Here is a 20408-nt window from a genome sequence, read left to right on the forward strand (position 1 = left end):
ATGAAAAGAGAATTTATGTTAGCATAAATTGTTAATAATAGTTGATAATTGAAATATGCCCTTGAAAGTGGAATAAAAATACACATGTCAACGCGCACGCATGCGCGTAAATGTGTGTATGTTACGTTTTCTAATGCAAATGTGTAAATACAAAATGTATAATATTTTTTCTAACAAAGAAGCAACTATTGCATTTTACAACAACAAATACAAATGAAGAAATTATGTATTGTAATATATAACGAAAAAATTATAGTAAGTATTTATTTACTATGTTAGAAAAACATGCGACGTAACCTATGATCAAAGCTTTTAAAATATTAAAGAATTAATATCGAATGGCATTTAATACATAATGGGTGAGTGTAGAGTTTAAACATTCAGTATCCTAGTTTTAATTAATACGTATTAAAATATGTAATTATCTTAGATAATGAGAAAGAGAATTTCCTATTTTATCCCAATGGTTCAAAAAATCTTGCAAAGAAGTTACATGATATTTGTAATTGGGATCAACTTGATAATATAGCTATAGAATATCATGATTTGCAAGAAATCATCTATATAAATTACAGAGAACTTCTTGTTACACAAAGTTTGATTTCTGATTATTTAAAATGCATAAAAAACATTGAATTTATTGGTATAAATTTTGATATACCTGAATATTGTGTAATTTCTGTGATACTTGGGTAAGATTTTAAATTGTTTGAAATATCTGAGATATTGACATAATAATTATATTTATGATCTTTTTTTTTATAGAATCCTAAGTAGTGAGCATAGTTTTGTAAATATACCTGTTGATTCAACAGAATTCATGAATCTAAAAAACCATTTAAGTTTACATTATTTCTTTTCAAAACAAATGGATGTTGAGGGGGATATTGTATACAAATTTAAAATACACAGAGAATGTATTTACCTTATTAAAATCAAAGACGTACAGAAACAAATTACCCAAAAAGTAAAACAAAATTATTACGCTTATGCAATTTCTACATCTGGTTCAACAGGAGCATCAAAAGTAGTCAGAGTACCCCACTCATGTATAGTCCCTAATGTTTTAGACTTGAATAAAATACTGGGAATAACAAACTGTGATAAAATTTCTCAATTTACAAATTTTACATTTGATCCTAGTATTATTGAAATTTTTCTTGCTCTATCAAATGCTGCAACACTATTCATGGTATCAAAGTTATTGAAAAGTGATCCAAATAGGTAAATAGTAATTATGTAGGGAAATACAATTTTTATATGGAAACCTGTTTTTACATAAATCTTCTTTATTTTCAGGCTTTTGAAAGAAAGTTATTCTAATCAAATTACTGTACTACAAATAACTCCATCAGTTTTTATGTATAGCTGGACAGCTGAATCTTTAAAATCTAGTATTTTAAGTAATAATACTTTATTAAGAGCTATTCTCTTTGGCGGAGAACCTTTTCCTAAACTAGAATTAATTTCTGAAGCCAAGCATCCTTATAATAATACCAAAATCTATAACATCTATGGTATTACTGAAGTATCCTGTTGGGCTAGTATTAATGAAATTATGATAACAAATACACAATTTAATGTACATTGTTTGGGTCAAGTGTTATCACATACTATATTTCAAGTTAGGAATGAAAGAGATGAAGTAATTACAAATGGTACAGGGTTCCTTTATATAGGTAATTTTACTATTATAGAGATTTTGTTTTAATTTCGTAATACCATAAGAAAAATTGTTATATGTTGTATGTTTTTACGCAGGAAGCAATCAAAGAGTGTGTCTGATCAATGATGAAAATATTGAAGATTTACAATTACCAGTATTTCGTGATTCTGGTGATATAGTTAATGTGAGTTAATGTGAACATAGACAATACATAGTAACAACTATAATGCTAATAATACATATATTTCTATTTCAGATTGATGAAGAAGGAAGGATATTTTACAAGGGAAGAAGGGATAGCTTTATTAAAAGATTTGGGAATAAAGTAGATTTATCAAAGCTTAAAGAATTTGTATTACAAATAGATTTTGTGAAAAGTTGTTACGTAATATGGGATGATAGTTGCCATCATTTACATTTATATTTTTCTACTAAGGAGAATGTCACAAATAATCATAATATAAATACTGATATAATGGAACATCTCCACAAATTAGATTCTTTATATAGACCAGATAAAATTCATTTCATGGAGCATATTGAATTTACGTCTAGTGGAAAAATTTCTTTAGAATTTTTAAAAAAGTATCACATACAAAGAATGGTAATACATCAGGCAATAGAAAACATTGACTTCCAACAAATTAAAATTGCTTTTAAATCAATTTGGAAAAATAATTTACAATGTGAAAATGATGGATTTGTAAAATTAGGAGGAACATCTGTAATAGCACTTCAATTATCAAATACTATATCTGAAACACTAAACATAGAATTTCCTGAATTAATTGGCATGCTTTTAATGGATGCTACTATCGACGAATGTCTTAGTTATATAAAAAGTGTTATATTGAATAATGATCAAAAGAAAATGATCAATCTCAAATCTCATTTTAATAGTACTAAAGAATTCCCTTTAACTAATATTGGTAAAGAAGACATGAAGTCTTTAGAAGATTCTCATGAAAAAAGAAAAACTTGTGACTTGATGATTCAAACAAATGAGATATACACCTGTCAGTGGTATAAGTGTAGAGGACAAACATGTAAAAATGTGTCAGATATAAATGAAGAACACAAGTTACAATATAACGCAATTTCAAATGTTAAAATATTAGAAACTTATGATTTAAAAAAATGTGTAGATGCATCACCGACTGTATTCCATTATTCAGAGTAAGTATATTTTTAATGAACTATTTTGAATGTAGTCTGTGACTCGATGAAGAATTATTTTATTTAGTGGAAAAACGTATGCAACTGTTGGTTCTCACTCTGGTTTTATTTTTACTTTTGGATTACAAGAGAAATGTCGTAATTCTACATTTAAAATCAAACTACCTGATAGGGTTGAAGCCTCAGTTTTGGTTTTGGATGATTTCAGAGGTATAGTGGGTAAGTTTCTTAATTAAAAGTAGGTTTCTTAAAAGACAAAAAAATCTATTTGTGTTTCCTTAACTTCTTTTTCTTACAGGATGTTATGATGGTAATATATATTGTTTTCACTTAAAAACAGGGGATATTATTTGGAATCATCAAACAGGAAATGTTGTAAAAAGTTCTGCAATATTGTGTAAAATAAAGGGAATAATATTTGTTGGTTCTTATGACTGTTATATATACTGTCTATCTGTGAAGGTATCTGTTCACAGTGACATTAAATGATACAAAAAAAAAAAAAGATAATGATAATAATAAATATACATTATAGGATGGATCTGAAATTTGGAAATCTAAATTCGGTGATGGAAGTGTTAGCGCATCTGGTTGTTTACATGTTTCATCAGACACTGTATTGTTTGGAACTTTAGATGGATTGTGTCTAGCACTTCAACAATCATCAGGAAAACTTATATGGAAGCATAAATTGTCAGATCCAATTTTTGTTGCTCCTTTGTCACTGAATAATGGGCTTGTCTTATTTTGTTCTGTAACAGGACTGCTATGTTGCTTTGATGTCGAAGTAAATGTTAAGGTAACATATATAAAAGAATTGGATATATATATATATATACTCATTATTTCGTAAAACTAATCGTTCTTACTTGATTTTACTTTTCAACTTTACAGATGTGGTCTTACAAAATCAATGGCAATGTATTTTCATATATTGTGAAGCAGAGTGATACCTCCACAAAGCATGAAACTATTATTCTAGCTAGTCAAAATAAGAATGTGTATTGTTTAGAATCAAAAGATACAAACTTTAAAACTAAACCAACATTAAAATATATATTAAATTTACATTCACCGATCTTCGCCACTCCCTGGTGTGAAAATGATTTTCTGTTCATAGCATGTACAGATGGCACTTTAAATATTTATAACTCCATAGAAAATAGTTTGATAAAAGTTGAAAAATTTCCTGGCGAGGTTTTTTCATCGCCAGTTATTGATAATAATATTATAATCATTGGATGCAGAGATAATAACGTCTATATTCTAGAACTTGTTTAAATTATAGTTGGTAAGTAAATATATTAAGTATTCGTTGTGTCATGAAATGGATAGGAATACAAATTAATGAAATTAATATAGTATGATTTATTTTTTTTATGACTGTCATTACAGTTACGTGAATAACGTTTTAGATAAAGTAATAGGGGATCACGTATCTTTGTTCAATAAATTTCATATGTAATACGAATTCGCGATACGCTTACAGTTTGAAGCAAAATGCAAGCGAAATAAAAAATTCTGAGAAATAGCCAATCACTCATCAACAAAACATTCACGCATACGAAAGTGCACACGTATAGTATTCAAAAACAATGTACGTCTGTGTATACTTGTCTCTTTTAGATGTTTCTCTATCAATAATGATGACCTTATAAATATTGGGCAAAAAAATATTCCAATTCTTAAGCTCACATAAAATAACAATATCTCAACGATTCCACATTTTTTCTATATTCTCACTCTTACGTATTTGAGATTTATATATATCTATGTAATTTATGTAAATGGTTGGCCGCTTTTTTCTGCTTTCAATATTTTGACATAAATTTTCTACAATCTTTTCTGTTACAGGCAATTAGTTTTTGAAAGTGCTTCAATTTATATGTATGAACTTCGTATCTTTTAATTTATATGTTTGAAATTTGAATTAATATCATAACTAAATGTGCAGAATTATGACATATTTTCTAATGCTATACAGCGACATGCTATTTATATAATTGCGTGTAGGATTCATTTTTTTAAATTACTTCTATATTGTACCTCATGACTTTTTGACTACTGTAATTAGCAATATAACTATAGGATTCTGTAACATTTACAATCTCAATAAACAGTTATCCTTATGTTTTAATTTGATAGTTAAAATATGATACAATTATAAAGTCACGATAATCGGCACTGTCATATTTAATTCAAATCTCATGTCAGTGACGAATACATGGGTACACAAACCGTATAATAAATTGCATTTTGTAATTGTTCAAAATTTATCGACGAATATGCAGACGACAAATATTCTAGTATTAATCTTTTTTTGTGTGTGTGTGAAAATGGTCGTACACGTATACTTTAGACATAATGTAAAAAGGGCAGTTTATAGAATTAGATTGGGATAAATTTGAAAAATAAATTTTGAATAACGTTTGCGTTTGTCATTAAAGTTCTCTATTAAAGAGAATCTAGGATTAGGCATAAGTCTATTAGCAGATTGTATCTGCTCTGAGACTTCGGTAAACACCGATGTTATCGGTATACACACATTACATTATGTTGCTTGCTCGCTTTTTTCAATTCAGCATGAACTAGTATTAAAACTGACCAGTAACCGTAATTATCTTATGGTTACTGATCTTCATCGCCTAGGTCTTGCTTTACTTTGTTAAAATCGAACTCCTCGCCAGTGGCTCGTTTAAATATATCAAGAACATCTAAACAAGTAGTTTCAAAATGCGTTGTGGCATCATAACTGGTTGATATAAAAATCTGACTGTCCAAACCGTTGTCTGTTGGTTCCATATAATCAGAAACTGATATGAACTTTTGTTTGATTGGTCCTAGTAAATCCAAGCCAGGTTTGATTTCGGCCTCCGGATTTTTCGTTTCAACTGTAGTAGATACCATAGCTATGAACCATCCTTTCGCCGCTACTTGATGGGTATGTGATACTAGAGATACGTAGATATCGGAATTACGATTAACCTAGGAGATGGAAACAAATGAATACAATGACAACATATTGGAACACGGAAACGAAATGTAAATTTCTATTTACTTGTTTCTGAGGAATAATAATTTGCGTTGACAGGGCATCTGCTGTATTCGGTATAGGATGGTCTAAAAGACAAATGCATCTTATCACCTGACCCACTTTTTTCACACGATCAGGTACATATGTGGGATCACAAAATACTTGTTTGCATTGGGCTACTTCATCGCCAGAACGTACACCAACAACCTGCGATAAAAATCAATAATTAATCATGGATTTAATTCAGTAGTTTCCTTTTAATTAAAAAAAAAATTCAAATTTGTACCTTTCCATCCTTTATAACGATTTCGTCGATCGGTTTGTCCAACATATACGTTCCACCATAAATCGCGCTAAGTCGTGCGAAACCTTGAGGAAGTTCACCCAAGCCGTACATAGGATACAGATATGGTGATTTTCCGTAACGTGCTAAACTATCGCTATACAATTTAATTCTTCTTATAGTAGTAATTGCGCTTTGGCTTATATATTCGTCGTCTCTGAAACAGCAAAATATTAGCGCATATATCAATCATCAAGTTATTAATATATTTTCAAAATAATATTTATGTTTATATAAGTATATATATATTTTTTTTACCTATAAAGGGCTAATGCATGCCCTGTGAAATCCTGAGTGTTTTTATCGAGATTAAACTTATTGTACAAAGCGCTCATGCTATTATTAAATGGATCGAAGCCGTCCCAAGTTCTGGGGTCGTCTTCTTGCATGTTCTGCACCCATATAAGGAAACTACGAAAACGTCTTTTCTCGAAAAGGCCCATTAAATCGCTGGATAGTGCTTCTTGCTGATCTATCGGCACCTTCGAAATCTTGCCAGATTTATAGACATACGATCCTTCAACGCACTTGAATTCCAAATAACGCGTCACGCCTGTGTGAATTAGCAGTTTTACCAACAATCCATTTGCCATCAGGAACTTTGGAATCAAATCAACGTTCCAGTCGCGACCACGACCATAAGCTTCATCCGGCGGTGGGGCTTTGAATTTCCTAGATAACGTATGAGAAACTAAAATTAATTATCATAATATTTCACTAATGCGACATATTTCTTTCTGAAAATACAGTTTGAATTTTTGCAAAACTTTCGATAACGCTAGCAGCATGAAAGTACCTTCTATGATTATTATCAGTTTAAGAAATAGTATCTAATTATTAATAATTTCTAATTATTAATATTTACCAATAAAACGTTACAATGGTTTTCATTTATTTTTTCGATATATTCGAAGTGAACGATCAAATAAAAAGTATTCTATCAGCCAATAATCGTAAATTTTATGCGAATATCAGAAAGAAATTATATAGTTTCTTATTAATATTACGACAATCCGTTCTGGAAAGCAGTTTCGTTCCGTTTACTTTCACATCGTTTTTTAAGCATTCTTTCGATCGGATTATACGCGAGTGCAGTCGAATAACAGTTACTGTTACAACAGATGGGTAGTTTAGATGCGTGTTATAATTTATTGAGTGCAACCGGACACATGATAACCGTCTCCCCGATGAACCAGAAGCACAATCATGCGGTTGTGTTATCGTTCTTCGTGTCATAAACAGTAGAAGAAAACACGTTATGCCATCAGATTTTTTTATTTTTTAAAGAAAAATCTTCGAAAGCATTTAATAAAAATTAATTTCGATGTATATAAAAAAACACTCTTTTTCATATAAAAAAAAATTAATGGAAAAGAAACGATATTGAGTAAAAGAATCAGAGTAACTTTTATTTGAAATTTCGAATTGGCACAGGGAGGCAAACATATGTTCAATTTCACAGGAAGTGTACTGAGCTAACGGTACCACTTCGATTATCCAACATATTTCTCCTGCTAAGTTCTTAAACACACGACAGATTAATCTCGTATCTTGTCATGTATTCTTTTTGTATTCGAAGCGATTAAATAGATATACATAATTTTTTTCGAATGATAAATGAAGGTATGTGGAAGGAGGTGAGAGGTGGGAGGTGGGAGATTGAGATGGACGAGCGAGTGGCAAGGAAAAATGTATCTTAAAAGGGAAATAGCGTGTCGCGGTAATTGCAAAATACTACACAGCTAATTCATTAAGTTCGATGGAGCATGTATTTCTCTGGGGCGGGACCTTCCCCCCTCCCTCTTATCGAATGACGTTTTAGTCAATCTCCCGACAGAATTGTTTAGAAACGAATGAAAATTTGGAAGCAGTTGAAGAGTAACGACGCATCACGGCAGGTGAATACGTACGTCACGCTTCGCTTCGGGATGTGCTTAACGGAAGAATTTAACCAAACGATAATCAACGGCTATCGCGAAATAAAACGGGGAAAAAATCAATATTAAAGACGAATCATTGCATCGTACGAGTAGTTGATCACACAGTTCCAAATACGATACTAATGCCGGCAATAGTATGACATTAAAATGGGCCATGGGAATATTTGATTGATCGAAATAACTTACGCGAATAGATCATCCAGAGGCGTAATCGAGGCAGATTCACCTCCGTAATATTTATTCCGATCTACATGGAGCACTTTCTTCCCACTGACCGATAGCATACCCGAAAGTATGCATTCCTTGAGTCCGGTGCCCAGCACGATCGCGTCGTATTCTTCATTCATGTTGCTCGAAATGCAGAGAAATTGATCACAGCACTGAACGCGAGGTTCTCGTGAATCTTTCTTAGGAATGCTACAAAAGTCGGAAAAACGATAGCACACTGCCGCGCGTCTGCCAACCTGCACGACTATTATGCCGGAACGGAAGACCTCGTTCTTTCGCTCGTAACTGATGACGGAGTTGCTGGTAGAACGTCGGTAGAGGTGGTGTTACTGATGATGGAGCTACTGCGATGTTACATTCTCCCTAGGTTCTCGCAATTCCCCATTCTACAAATCATTCGAGCGTATCTTTTATAAAGTAGCAAAATTGCAAATTTCTGAGCTTTAGAGATTTTATTATTACATTTGAAATACTCCATTAACGTTTTGCGATTTTAAAACCTTAGTAAATCGATGAAATAGTTATCTAATTATGGAAAAATTCGAATCATGCTTTATAAAAGTACTAGTATCCATGTTCTGTACATATATATACTTATGTATCCGTTTGATTTACAGAGTGAAAGCTATAATTATAAATGTATCAACTTTTGTTACAAATGCAGGATGACTTTCAAAAACCGCGGAAGCGCGATACTAGGGACTTTGTATTCTGTGCGTTAAAAACTTTGATGTCGAAGTACGACGACAGATGGCATTAGTACGAGATTGTAAGTAGTCGGCTGATACGAATTGTCAGTGCGTGTACGATAGTAAGGTCATTCGGTTTGTTGCCGCGGAACGTGAACGAGGTATTTGGAACCTGAGAGCGTATGCAGGATATCGCGTGTATTTCTCGAAACGATCGTGAACAGGACAATGTAATCGAGGGGAGGATCGTTTCGCCGAGCATTTACATAGAGCGTTGTAACGTGTCAAGATGTGCGAGTAGTAAATTTGGTATTTCGACAGGAAGATGCTTCGAGAGAAACGCGGTGTGCTGTAACCCGTTAGTTTTCTTGTCAAGAAAAGACACGCGAAAGTACCGGTTGGTTTTCCTGGTTCGATTTAGTTGTGCTGTTGACGTGATGAGAGTTCGAAGACGTGGAGGACAATAGTGTGTCTCCCCTTTTGCTTGCACAAAAGCGTTAAACAAGGCCACGTGGACCACGTTGGGAGCCTGGAAAAATGTAATTTTTTTACTTGTCATGGCTATCTTTCTAATTATATTTAAATTTTTAACAATATTTCTATCTATCTAATTTTGGTACACAAGCTGTTAAAATCAGAAATAAACACGAAGTGGAGGGAAAGTGAAAGAGATGTTTGCCAGGAAATGATACGTTTCGAGTTGATTATGTTCTTTTTAGTCGATGTCACTGTTAACAAATACGTGTCGTGTTCATGGAAATTAGATTCAGAATGATCTTCATAAGAGAGTGTGTTACGCGAATAAACGTTGAACCAAAAAGATGTATGGTCCCTAACTGATGTGCAGTTGTCAGGAATACGCGGCTGACATAATTCATATCGTACAGAGTATATAGATCGAAAACTCAGAGTACAGGGAATATCATCCGAATCGCAACTCTTGAATCGACCTCGCTGTCGCGTTCCATAATTTCCAATGCTTATTTTACGTCGCTGTTTTGAACGTTTACTTAATTATTACGAGAAAGTTTCATCTAAATGCGGAAGTACTAGGCGTTCTAGCGAAACGGTAACGAGAGAGTCTGGAAAAGCGAGAACGTTTAAACCAAACGTTTATGACAAGAGATAATCAGAATCCGATATAGCAACATTTATTGAAATCGAAAAGAAAGAATCGAAAGAAAAAATCGAAAAGAATACTATTCAACGATCGTTTAACTGTCATTCTTTAAAACTCATAACCATACATGATGATGATTATGCAAATTCATACCATCCCATATTCTCTAAAACTGTATAAAATAATCATCTTTTTTTTTAAATTAACTAATTCCACTAGAAAAATATAATTGATATATTTAATTTAAGGAAATAAGGGAAAAATTTCTTCATTTTAAAAAACATCGCGAGACACTGTTTGGACATATTTGAATTAACCTATCAAAGATGAACAGTGCATTTAACGCAACGTTTCAGTTGCAATTTATTTTCGAGCAATTTATATTATCGAATACTGTTTTTTTAGTTCTTTATACAAAAGGGAATTCCAAGATGTCATTTTCGTCGCTATCTTTTCTACTTCATAGATTTATAGATTTTTTGAAGTACGTACATGTAATATTAGACTAATTACGTTTATGTGAATTCGATATTCTTATAAACATAACTTAAAACATGAGATGTGAATAGAAATATGTTTCAACTATTATTCTTATTATTATTTTATTTTCTTCGTCCATACGCTGCATGTATTTGTAGACATATATAGATCGTGTTTCAATTATAAGATATTATAACAAATATTTCACTTTCTATGTTTCATATATTTTTGCATATTATATGTATTCCGTAGATTTCTATACTCTCAAAATATCTTATAAAAGCCAAAATATCTGTATAAGATAAACTATCGTTTGTGTTTTAACATTCGCAAACAGTAGGGTACGCTGGCTGAGTTAAGAGTGACCGGTATTGACCATAGATGCAAACCTCCCCAACTTACCCTCACGAATGCTACTGTTATGTACACAATGAAGAATGAGATAATGACTAAGCAATATATTTTTAAAAATAAGTCCTTCCGATGAGTAATATTTCGTTATTATGATTTAGGATACATAGCGTACGCTTTTGGCATATTCTTTTCTATTCTTTTTCCGTGTGTTTGTTGCAACACGCATATATGGCAAGTTACTTTATTATTTTTAAATTCATAAAATTCATAAACTAACCGTTTATTCGAAAAATATCTGTGTCGAAAATGATTCAATCGTTGGATCGCGAGAGACAATCGGTTAAGCGATTAAAAAGAAAGTGGAATGATATTTCGCAAAATTCAGTACGTTTCTTGGGTATCGTCGAATGGGTCGAAGGTCAGAGCGGAGAATCAGTTGCCGTCTTCTTTTTTTTTTTCTTTTTCTTTTCCCTTTTTCCAAAGCGACCGTCGGTCGTGGTTGTCCGACCGCGAAACCGGTTGTGCTCGGTCTGAGTATCGTTGAGTAGTCTCCTAGAATCGGAACGAAAAAAGAAGCAAGTTTCCGAGCGAGGTCATCCCCGGTTCGTTATCCGCAGGACCGTTCGAGAGCGTCTACTCGTTAAATTGCATAAACTCCGTCGTAGTGCGTCGAACGGTTCGCTTGGGTGGAATGAGTACCGGTGCGCGTGAAAGAACGCATAGAACGTTGCTGACGTTGACTTTGCGTTGACAAAATAGAAGAGGGCCGCGACAGAATCAAAATAAATCCGTTCGATGTTCGCCAGTTAAAAAGAGGAGCGGCTTCGTTAGAATTTGATTCGAGATTGGTAAAGTCGGTAAGCCTGTTCGCAACGTATAACGAGCTACTGTTAGGACGGGCTAATTGGGATTCTAGATCCTCGTTCGTTGTACATTTCCTGGGCTTAAATACCTAGTACAAGCGAAGTCAGGGAGATTGTATGATTCAAGCTAGCAGGACTATTATTAATAACAAAATTGCGTTAGAGAAAATCATGATTTATATTTGAGAATATCAAGGTTGCAAGCGTTTCGAGAATACGTGGTTAATGTTCAATGAAACGGCAAGCTATTCTACGTACAGAAATAAATCGAAAAGACAAGATAAATATAAAATAAAATGTAGAATAAAATTTGTTCGTTTAAGGTGTCGCGTTTGACGGAAAGTTTGAATATGTTTAGTTAAAATGAAATACTCGATGAATTTTCAAACTTTTATTTACTCGAAAACAGAATATCACGCGACCACATTTTATTCCACGGTATCGACTTATTTTCGCATGTCGAGCAACCTGTTCGCTCTTGCTCATTCGAGAATTACTCCAATATTCAAGCTTAGTAAAGAGAAACTATAATTTCATCTTTTTACATTGTGTCCGCATTTATACAAGTTAGTCAAGTTTCTAACTATATTTTACCGACTTAAGGCCAGAACATTATAGCAAAGTAATTACGAAAAACTTGTTTAGGCTAGATAGGGAGATTGTTAAAGAATGAGTAAGCACGTAATTGGCCTAAACTACTAAACAAATTTACGCGAAGGATACAGCTGAAAAACGCGATAAGTCACGTTTTCTGTCTTCCCTACGCCTATTCTCTTTACCCTCTTTTTCTTATCTTCTCGAACGTTTAAATTTCGGATTCGAGTTTCGCATATTTGAACATCGTCTTAGACCGCTGTAGGATCGTTCGTTGCAACGTGGTCCGCCATATAAGGAAACAAAGAAATGCATGGAAATTATATTCGGTCGTATTGCAGTTGGCGAGTCGCGGTTTCAAACTAATCGACGAATAGATAGCAAAGCGTATTATTAACGTTTTACCTTGGACGATGTACGCGTTGTTTATCCTTTGTATATCACTTATATTTACACGTGAATGTTTTTCTCTCATGGATCGTTACTAATGTGCTGTATCTTCGCTTGCTTTCGAAAAGCTTGTTAGACGAGTGAGTGGCGAAACAGCTACGAACCCATCCAAAGCGTAAACGTTGAGCTACGATTGTTCACCGGTTTGCCTCAATTTCGTTGCAGCAGTTACATTTTATGAAGCCGTTTTAAAGTAATTCGACTCGGTATCAGGTTCGTACGATAAAAGAGTCGCTGTCGTGTTAACAAACTATCGAAGTAACAATTTCGAATTATTATCCGTCATGCGATGATAATTAGAAAGGATAATAGCTGGTTGTCGGTGCGAGGTTGAAACGCGTAGCAACCCTGCTGTTTAGGGGCGTGTAGAGCGTTAGATATTCGTCTGACCCAATTCCATCGTTCAACTTTTCTGTCCTTGATATTGTCCGTGTATAGTAGAAGTCGGGATTTACGTCGGAACGACCACTGTTATCGATCACCAGCGGAATCCTTTGCTCGGTTCACGTGCACGATGAGCGTGTTCGCTTTCCGCGACCATCGATGAGCGAAAGCTCGTCCATCTTCGTTTCGATCGTAGCAACCTGCCGATTCGAAGGTACGGTGAAGCTTGGATCAGTCTTCTAACCCGAGATCTTTCAACACGAAAATCTCCCTAATTAGGAGTGCAATCTTATTTATTCCTTTTTGTTTCGCTACGAAAATTTCTACCGGGTTCGGCTGTAGCAAATTTTCCAATTTAATAAAATTTAATCTTCCGATAAAAGTGACGAGACCTGGCTACGACCTTGAAACGTTAGCTTGCAACACGACCGAGATACACAGCATCGTCGAAACAATTAATCGATTATTTAAGTTTACTCGCGTCTCGACTAAATTGGTGTCAACGCTTTGCCAGTTAATTATTTCCCTGAAAATCGAAGGTTATTTTCGGGACAGGTTTTCATTCATCGTGACGCCGAAGTAGGTCCGTTCTGTCTTGGATGATTTCCCGACAACGTAATTTTGCACGGTCGCGGCTGTCATCGTTCCTAAAGCAAATACTATTAACGTAATTCACGTTGGTATCCGTCCCTTCTCGCTCAATGATATTTTTTATCTATCTACATTTCCGTCGCTGCTTGTTTGCTCGCGGAACAGCGTTTCGATAGAGCCACCGTATCGAATTTTATAGCTTCACGCAGTTTACCCTAATTAGCTTGATAACTTCGTTAATAGATATTCGTACGAAAAACGTACGGTTCACTGGTTCCTCGTTAATTCTCCGGATCTATTGTATATACAATACATAGAGTGGCTACAAAAGGTATTTGCACACCATCGTATTCGTTATGGCATCGACGTACCGATCAATTAGGTTCAAGTATATGGAATTGCCTATCATTTGGTGGTACTTGGATATGGCTACAAAAATTTGATACGACGAAAGTAAGGCATCGAACGTGACGATAAAACGGCTCGTTGAAAACCGAGAGTGTGTGCAAATGCTTTTCGTAGTCGCTATAGTTTGAGATGTATTGGACAAAGAGCAAGAGAGATAAAGAGAGTGAGTGGTCGCGAATTGGAGATCGGGAGACCAACTTTATCGTCTCGCAAACCGACGGGTACGCAACGAACGACCGATAAGTTCGCATATGCTCGAGTATGCTCAAACGCGAGAGTCGCAAGGGTGCGTGCCAAGAGAAAGGAACACGAGCTCGTTTGCTTTCGCGTAGAACCAGCGAACGAAACATCGACCGATCGTCCAACAATCATCGACCTGTTTGCCGATTTTTAAATAAATAAGCCGCGGTTGTTCGCGCAAATTCGTATTTCTATCAATTAAAATTTCGAAAGCTACAGCGACTACGACAAAAAGCATTGGCACGCTATTGTACTTGTTATAACGTTTACGTATTAGATAATCCGAACCAACACGCATGCCATTAACCGAACGTTAATATCGAGCAGTTGACGCGTCTTTGTAAAATTAGAATCGAATCTTCTCGCGAGCCTCGAGTTCAAGTTTTGCGACGGACGTTGGTTTCTTGTCGCGTTTCCGGTATTCGGTTTCCACGATCTCGACGTTCGTGTATCATGGACATTGATGTATCTAGACACTGATGTTGAAGGGCACGACAACGTTATGTTGTGAAATCAATCTTCTCAACGATGCTATTGGATTATTCGGCATAAGGTGATTAGCGTTTCGCAACATTTTGCAAAATTTCCAGAGACACTGTCGAGGACTTTCATCGATCGATTCGCCCGGTGTTTGCTCGAAAAACTTTCCCCCCCACCGTCTTTCTCTGTCTGTGCAATCTTATTAATAGCATATCTATGTCGGGTAAGTGCAAGTGCACCTACGATCGCGAGAGAGTAGGCTTCGAAACGCATTACGTTGTACTTCCTGCATACCATTTGACGCGTCGTTACAGGATTGCTTCCCTCTGCCACCGTTTTAGAGATACGTGGTTCGCGATTCATCCATCTTTTCGATAATATCGGCGACGATCCGATCTTTCGAGCGATTTCGAGCGATTAGCACCGTTGCAACGGACGATACCACTTCGTCTTGTGATTATTTACTCGATTGCTCGATATGCAGAGTGGCTAGCAAGATACCGATTGATTCGAATTATTCGTAATTTCACACTGGAAGATGAGAAAGCGATCAACTTTCGACTTTGTTGGCGGAAGGTTTAAGGACTTTTGGTATCGCTCGTTGTCGATTCTCTTTTATTTTATACTTTAATCTCTGACATCGACGTGAAAACGTGAGATATTTCACGCTGTCGGATTGATAATACAAGGATAAGATGCTTACTCGGCATCTTCATATCCGACAGTGTGTCTTTTCTATTCGAGTCCTTGTGGTTCGCGATCTACGGGTCAGGTCACGATCCCTTGTGGGGATCTACGCTGAAGCGTTTTCTAGGGTGCGCCAGGGTTATCTTTAATTAAAAATATTTACCACTAATTAAATACTACCGCGTTAACACCCAACGTTTAATTTTATCTTTTCTTTTACCCAACCCGAACCTTAACCTCTGTCCCTGAAATTATCATACGTAGGAGTTGTTTTGATTAATTTTATATGCATATTGACTTTCTAAGATATAAAGTCGATAGGTTGTTTTCACACTGCTCAAATGGGTACCATTAGAATTAGAGTTATATTCTGAAATACCCATTTATGACACATTTCCCTTAGCTTATAAGAAATGCAAATTGCAAGGATCTCTCTTCCATTCTATAGATGACGCGGACTCTTCCGTTATCCTTTGTCCATTGTTGTATGCAAACGCAAATAGTCGGTCAGAGGCAGAGCTAGTCGTTGACTCGGAAAAATATCTCTTACGGTAGGCCAGGTAATTTGGCTATTATAAAACAGGGTCGCTACTCAAAATCTGTTGAGAAATGCTGGTACGAGCCAACCTTAATCGACTCAGTACTTACCTGTGTTTAGATGTGCCAGCATGTCCGAGGTCGGTGTGCCAGAAGCAGCGAGCGACGAGATCGACAGACAAGGGTCGCTTTACGTTTTCCCGGGGCCGGGTCGTCAGCATTATCCCGGCTCGGCGTCGTTACAGTCGACGACCGCCACTGTTCCCGATGCCTCGACCTCCGTTCCCACGAGCACCCCTTCGTCGAGTGCGTTCGCGAAGAGCAAGACCGAGAACGAGAACGTAGACGAGGAGATCGCTGCACGAGGCAGACGAAGACCGTGCTCGAGGACTCATGCCAGGTCGGCCAGCCACGGCGGAGTGTTGGCGGAATGTCTGACGAACACGGGGCTGCAGCCACACGCGGGCTCCTACCTGGGCCCTCTGTCCGCGATCGGTGGTTCGAGGCCCTCGGCTTTGAAGAAACCTGGCCATCAGAGAGCGTTCAGTCAGGGTCAGGTGATCGATGTGCAGGGACACTCGGGACACATGGGACACAGCCGTGTTGGATCCAGGACAGATTTTATACTTCCGCCCGGTCACAGAGAGGATTCGAGGCCACCAACCGCTGGGAAAGTGCCCTCATTTCGAGGTCACTCACGCCAAGCATCCAGGTATTTGCTTTTGCTTTCCTCGCTTTTTCCTGTTTGTTATTGCAGCGGCTATGTTGTTCTTTTCTCCGAAGGCAGACGGACCTAGAACGCGAGAGATACGTTCCGCGTTGTAGCAACTTTGTATTACGTGGAACGCAAAATGGACTGGTTTCTGTAAATACAGCGCGTCATCGCGGCACGACCGCCAACAAGGAGGATCGTTGTACGCGAAGAAACGGATTGAAATTATAGAATAACGTCTTCTTCAACGGCGCTTTGTTTTCCACGAAATAGAGTTTGAAAATTTGCACGGTGCACGCGAACTTGGCCGATGACCGATCGCGTACGAATAAACACCAGGTTATTCCGCGTGCGAATATAAGCGAGAAACGCAGAATAATATTCGAGTAAATGGAATTTGAACGCGTTTAGTTGGTAGAATTGGCCAGGCACAGGCATTCTAAAAAAGATTGTACTCTACGCTTTCGTGTTATTTTCGTACGTAGAATAACGCAGAATTTTGATGTTTGGTAGTAGTGCGGATGCATGCAAATCGATTGTAATTCTACTGCTGATTCGGTGTTGTCGACGGAACTTGTACCGCTGAACTCTCAAAAATAACTTGCTTTTTATTGCCCGCGGAGGAAAACCGATTAGCATGCTTACCGTTTCGCTTCTCCTTTGTTAAAGACCCAAGACTGAATTCTTTATCGCGTTTAGACACGAATCTCGATATACCGGTAATATCATGCAAATTCCACGCTAAAAGGAATATTACTCGTTGTAGGCGTTTATCGGAGCGTTTAACTCGATCCGAGGTTCAAAACTCCAAATATTATTCCAGCTAGGCTTTTATTCGACCACTTATCTTTACTCGCGAGTATAGCAATCTATCGAGTTTCAGATCCTTGGAAAATGATTAGACTAGTTATCTTTCTCAAGTTTATTAACGAGTTTCCTATTATTTCTTTTGCAGATCGGAGTCGATATACACGATAAGACGTAGCGCTGAACCTCCCTGGTGGAGAAGACTCTGGGCTCGATGCTTCGGTCCGTTACCAGAGGAACCTCGTTTAAGGACCATAGTACCGAATCACTTAGTGCCGCCAAAAACACCACCAAATGAGCATCCTAATGGCAAGAGAGTAAACAATAGGTAAATTTCTCAATTTGCAATTAATATAAGCGATCGATCGTTGCATTTATCTGGTAAACGTTGTTCCGTACGTTAGTCTGTACAATAGTCTGGAAAGCTGCATTTCGCCAGCAAAACCTGATTTTTCTACTTTATCGTTTAAAGAGGCAATGTCCGAAATCTCCATCGATGACTCCCTGAAGCTTCCAAATGTCACGTTTCTTCTTTCAGAAAATTATTACGTTGTAAATCAAATCGTCTTAATTATTGGTCGTAGAATGTGAAAACATAGATTCGGAGAAATTCAATCGCACGCGTGTGTGCGCGTTCTTTAAACGTAATTTACGACAGATAGTCGATCTTTATCGGAGGAATAGAATTTACGTCGAAAGGACGTGGATACAGAGATGTTTTTAATTTTAGCTACGAAATGTCGCTTCACAGACCGCATTGGCAGAATCGTACGGTTCCGAACGAGAGTAAAAGCTGGTACACCGTCTGAATTCCGGTTTATTCCGTATGCTTGCAGAGTACGTACAACAAAATATACCATGCTGAGCTTCCTACCTCGCAATTTTCTCGAGCAATTTCGCCGTGTGGCCAACATATATTTTGTATTTATCGTTCTACTTAATTGGGTGCCAGCCATAAATGCCTTTGGCAAGGAAGTTTCCGTGATACCCATAATGTTCGTGCTTGGTGTGACGGCGTTGAAAGATTATTTCGAGGATCACCGGAGATTTATCAGTGATCGACGCGTAAATAATTCCACCTGTCGCGTTTACGTTCGGTAAGTAGGCAATCTTGTTAAAAATCGTTATTTTTTACGAATACGTACAAATTTCTGTTCGGGATATCGATCGTTTCTCTCATAATCTAAATCAAATATTACAATTTCCCACGTAACCTGCTGATGTCTTAATTACAAAAAATCGACAAACGATTATAACCGAATTTGAAAAAAATATAGTACGTATAAGTATCTTGGTTTAATGGTTTAATGGTTCGAACCATTTAAATCAAATTATTTTTCGTTGCAAGTGACCAAACGACGAGAACGATTTTTGGTCACTGATAACTATTATTCACGACAGTATTTGTTTCAACGGTGATCGAACACCGATCTTGTTCGTTTATAATGGTTGTTCTAAACTAGAACACTCGACAATTAATATTGTCTAGTTATTCGATTCCTTGAAAAATTTCTCTAAGATATTTAGACACCATAAAAGACTACACGTACGTTTGGTTGTTGTTATTTGATAGAAATCCAGAATATAACGTACTTATTTATATCCTTTCAAAAATTTTGTCTTCGGTATTAATAGTTTTCCGACGCTAATACATAGCTTATTAGCTTTTCACAAGGAACACCATGAGACATTGATCGATATGTTTAAAAATGTATAGAATTTCCATTAAGAGAAACGAAGTTGACCTTTGTTCGATTTTCAAAAAAATTCTTCGTAATGTCACGGAGGAGTTGGTGGATGAGTTTGCAGCGATTTCGAGAAACGGCGTGTATCTTCAAATTCTTTACTTTCGCCTTGCCTCGCCTCAATGGCAAACACCGTGTCATAAATCTCGCCATCGCACAGCGGGATCGTTGCGTCGCAAACGGGGTAAAAAGCACATTCCATTTTCCCGCAGATCTTGTTTCTTGCTTTCCACTCCGATGAAGATGGCAAAATACTTTTGCCCGGACTTTTGCGTGTCTGCCGACGATCGTTCGTCAGTGCTGACGTAGTTTTTATCCAAGAACCGTCTCTGGACGTGGATCCTGTCCCCCGTTGTCTGCGGATTTTCCATGAAAAACAGACGCCGATTGGCTGCGACTCGTTGTCTGCTGGCAATTGTCTGCCGGTGTGGACTTAGCTTAAAAGACAGAATAATAACCAAGAACGGTTTGACGTAACGGAGCACGAAGAATGCCGGCGCCGTTCTCGACCCTTTGCAACGTTAACCTGCTGCATCAGCAGGCAATTTAGCAGCCCCGCTGGAACTCGCTTCGTAATTTATTAATATCTCGCAAATTATTGAGCGCCTACGAAAATGACCGAACATAGATCTGGGTTAGATTTAGATTAGAACGTGACGAGCGTGTGCACGATATTCGCTAATCGACTATACTTAATGAAAATTAAAAACTTTGCGAAATCGTGTGGAACGCGGATGGAGCGTGACTTCTGATTTCGCGTTTCGTGATTTTTGCTTTGCTGCAATTCTCCTCGTCCGGATAACAGGATTAAACGTTCAAGGCTGGGCGGGTGTAAAATTAAAATTCGTGACAAAACGTGAATTGAGAGCAAGACACGTCG

The 20408-nt window shown here is 36.7% G+C and overlaps 3 protein-coding genes across 7 annotated transcripts in view; 2 read left to right on the forward strand and 1 right to left on the reverse strand.

Moving 5' to 3' along the window:
- Positions 1–66: 66 nt before the first annotated feature.
- Positions 67–4979, forward strand: LOC126868189 (beta-alanine-activating enzyme). 2 transcript variants are annotated; one of them, XM_050623407.1, is made up of 11 exons: positions 67–359; positions 431–692; positions 766–1224; positions 1300–1403; positions 1476–1679; positions 1762–1850; positions 1923–2842; positions 2910–3061; positions 3141–3304; positions 3378–3641; positions 3737–4979. In XM_050623407.1, the coding sequence occupies exons 1-11, from the start codon at positions 356–358 to the stop codon at positions 4121–4123; spliced, it is 3009 nt and encodes a 1002-aa protein (XP_050479364.1). In that variant the 5' UTR covers positions 67–355; the 3' UTR covers positions 4124–4979. The 2 variants fall into 2 exon arrangements, with proteins under 2 accessions (XP_050479364.1, XP_050479363.1); XM_050623406.1 differs by having other exon boundaries at positions 1300–1679.
- On the reverse strand, positions 4191–8721 carry LOC126868203 (rab GDP dissociation inhibitor beta). The gene is made up of 5 exons (XM_050623448.1): positions 8346–8721; positions 6478–6891; positions 6163–6376; positions 5901–6083; positions 4191–5827 (listed from the first exon to the last, which is right to left on the reverse strand). Exons 1-5 carry the CDS (start codon positions 8504–8506, stop codon positions 5471–5473), a joined length of 1329 nt encoding a protein of 442 aa, XP_050479405.1. The 5' UTR covers positions 8507–8721; the 3' UTR covers positions 4191–5470.
- Positions 8722–9171: 450 nt separating this feature from the next.
- The window catches only part of LOC126868184 (phospholipid-transporting ATPase VB), a 28471-nt gene continuing 17234 nt past the window's right edge, over positions 9172–20408 (forward strand). For 3 of the 4 annotated variants that reach the window (XR_007690543.1, XM_050623399.1, XM_050623396.1), the window contains exons 1-4: positions 9172–9615; positions 16386–16976; positions 17932–18111; positions 18620–18880. Coding sequence is in view for 3 of the 4 variants with exons in the window: in XM_050623399.1 (XP_050479356.1) it covers positions 16396–16976; positions 17932–18111; positions 18620–18880 (1022 nt within the window). In the remaining variant the exon portion in view is untranslated. Of the gene's footprint in view, positions 9616–16175; positions 16288–16385; positions 16977–17931; positions 18112–18619; positions 18881–20408 lie in introns of all 4 variants that reach the window. The other variant, XM_050623398.1, reaches the window with a different exon arrangement.

This window comes from Bombus huntii, chromosome 8 (genome assembly GCF_024542735.1).
Source record: "Bombus huntii isolate Logan2020A chromosome 8, iyBomHunt1.1, whole genome shotgun sequence".
In the NCBI taxonomy this organism is placed as follows: domain Eukaryota; kingdom Metazoa; phylum Arthropoda; class Insecta; order Hymenoptera; family Apidae; genus Bombus; species Bombus huntii.

Coding starts and splice junctions, on each gene's coding strand:
- LOC126868189 (XM_050623406.1), top strand. Junction 1,680..1,761: donor TACAGGGTTCCTTTATATAG/GTAATTTTACTA, acceptor GTTTTTACGCAG/GAAGCAATCAAAGAGTGTGT. Junction 3,642..3,736: donor ATGTCGAAGTAAATGTTAAG/GTAACATATATA, acceptor TCAACTTTACAG/ATGTGGTCTTACAAAATCAA.
- LOC126868203 (XM_050623448.1), bottom strand. CDS start 8,506: ATGAATGAAGAATACGACGCGATCGTGCTGGGCACCGGACTCAAGGAA. Junction 6,377..6,477: donor CATGCATTAGCCCTTTATAG/GTAAAAAAAATA, acceptor TTGCTGTTTCAG/AGACGACGAATATATAAGCC. Junction 5,828..5,900: donor TTATTATTCCTCAGAAACAA/GTAAATAGAAAT, acceptor TCCATCTCCTAG/GTTAATCGTAATTCCGATAT.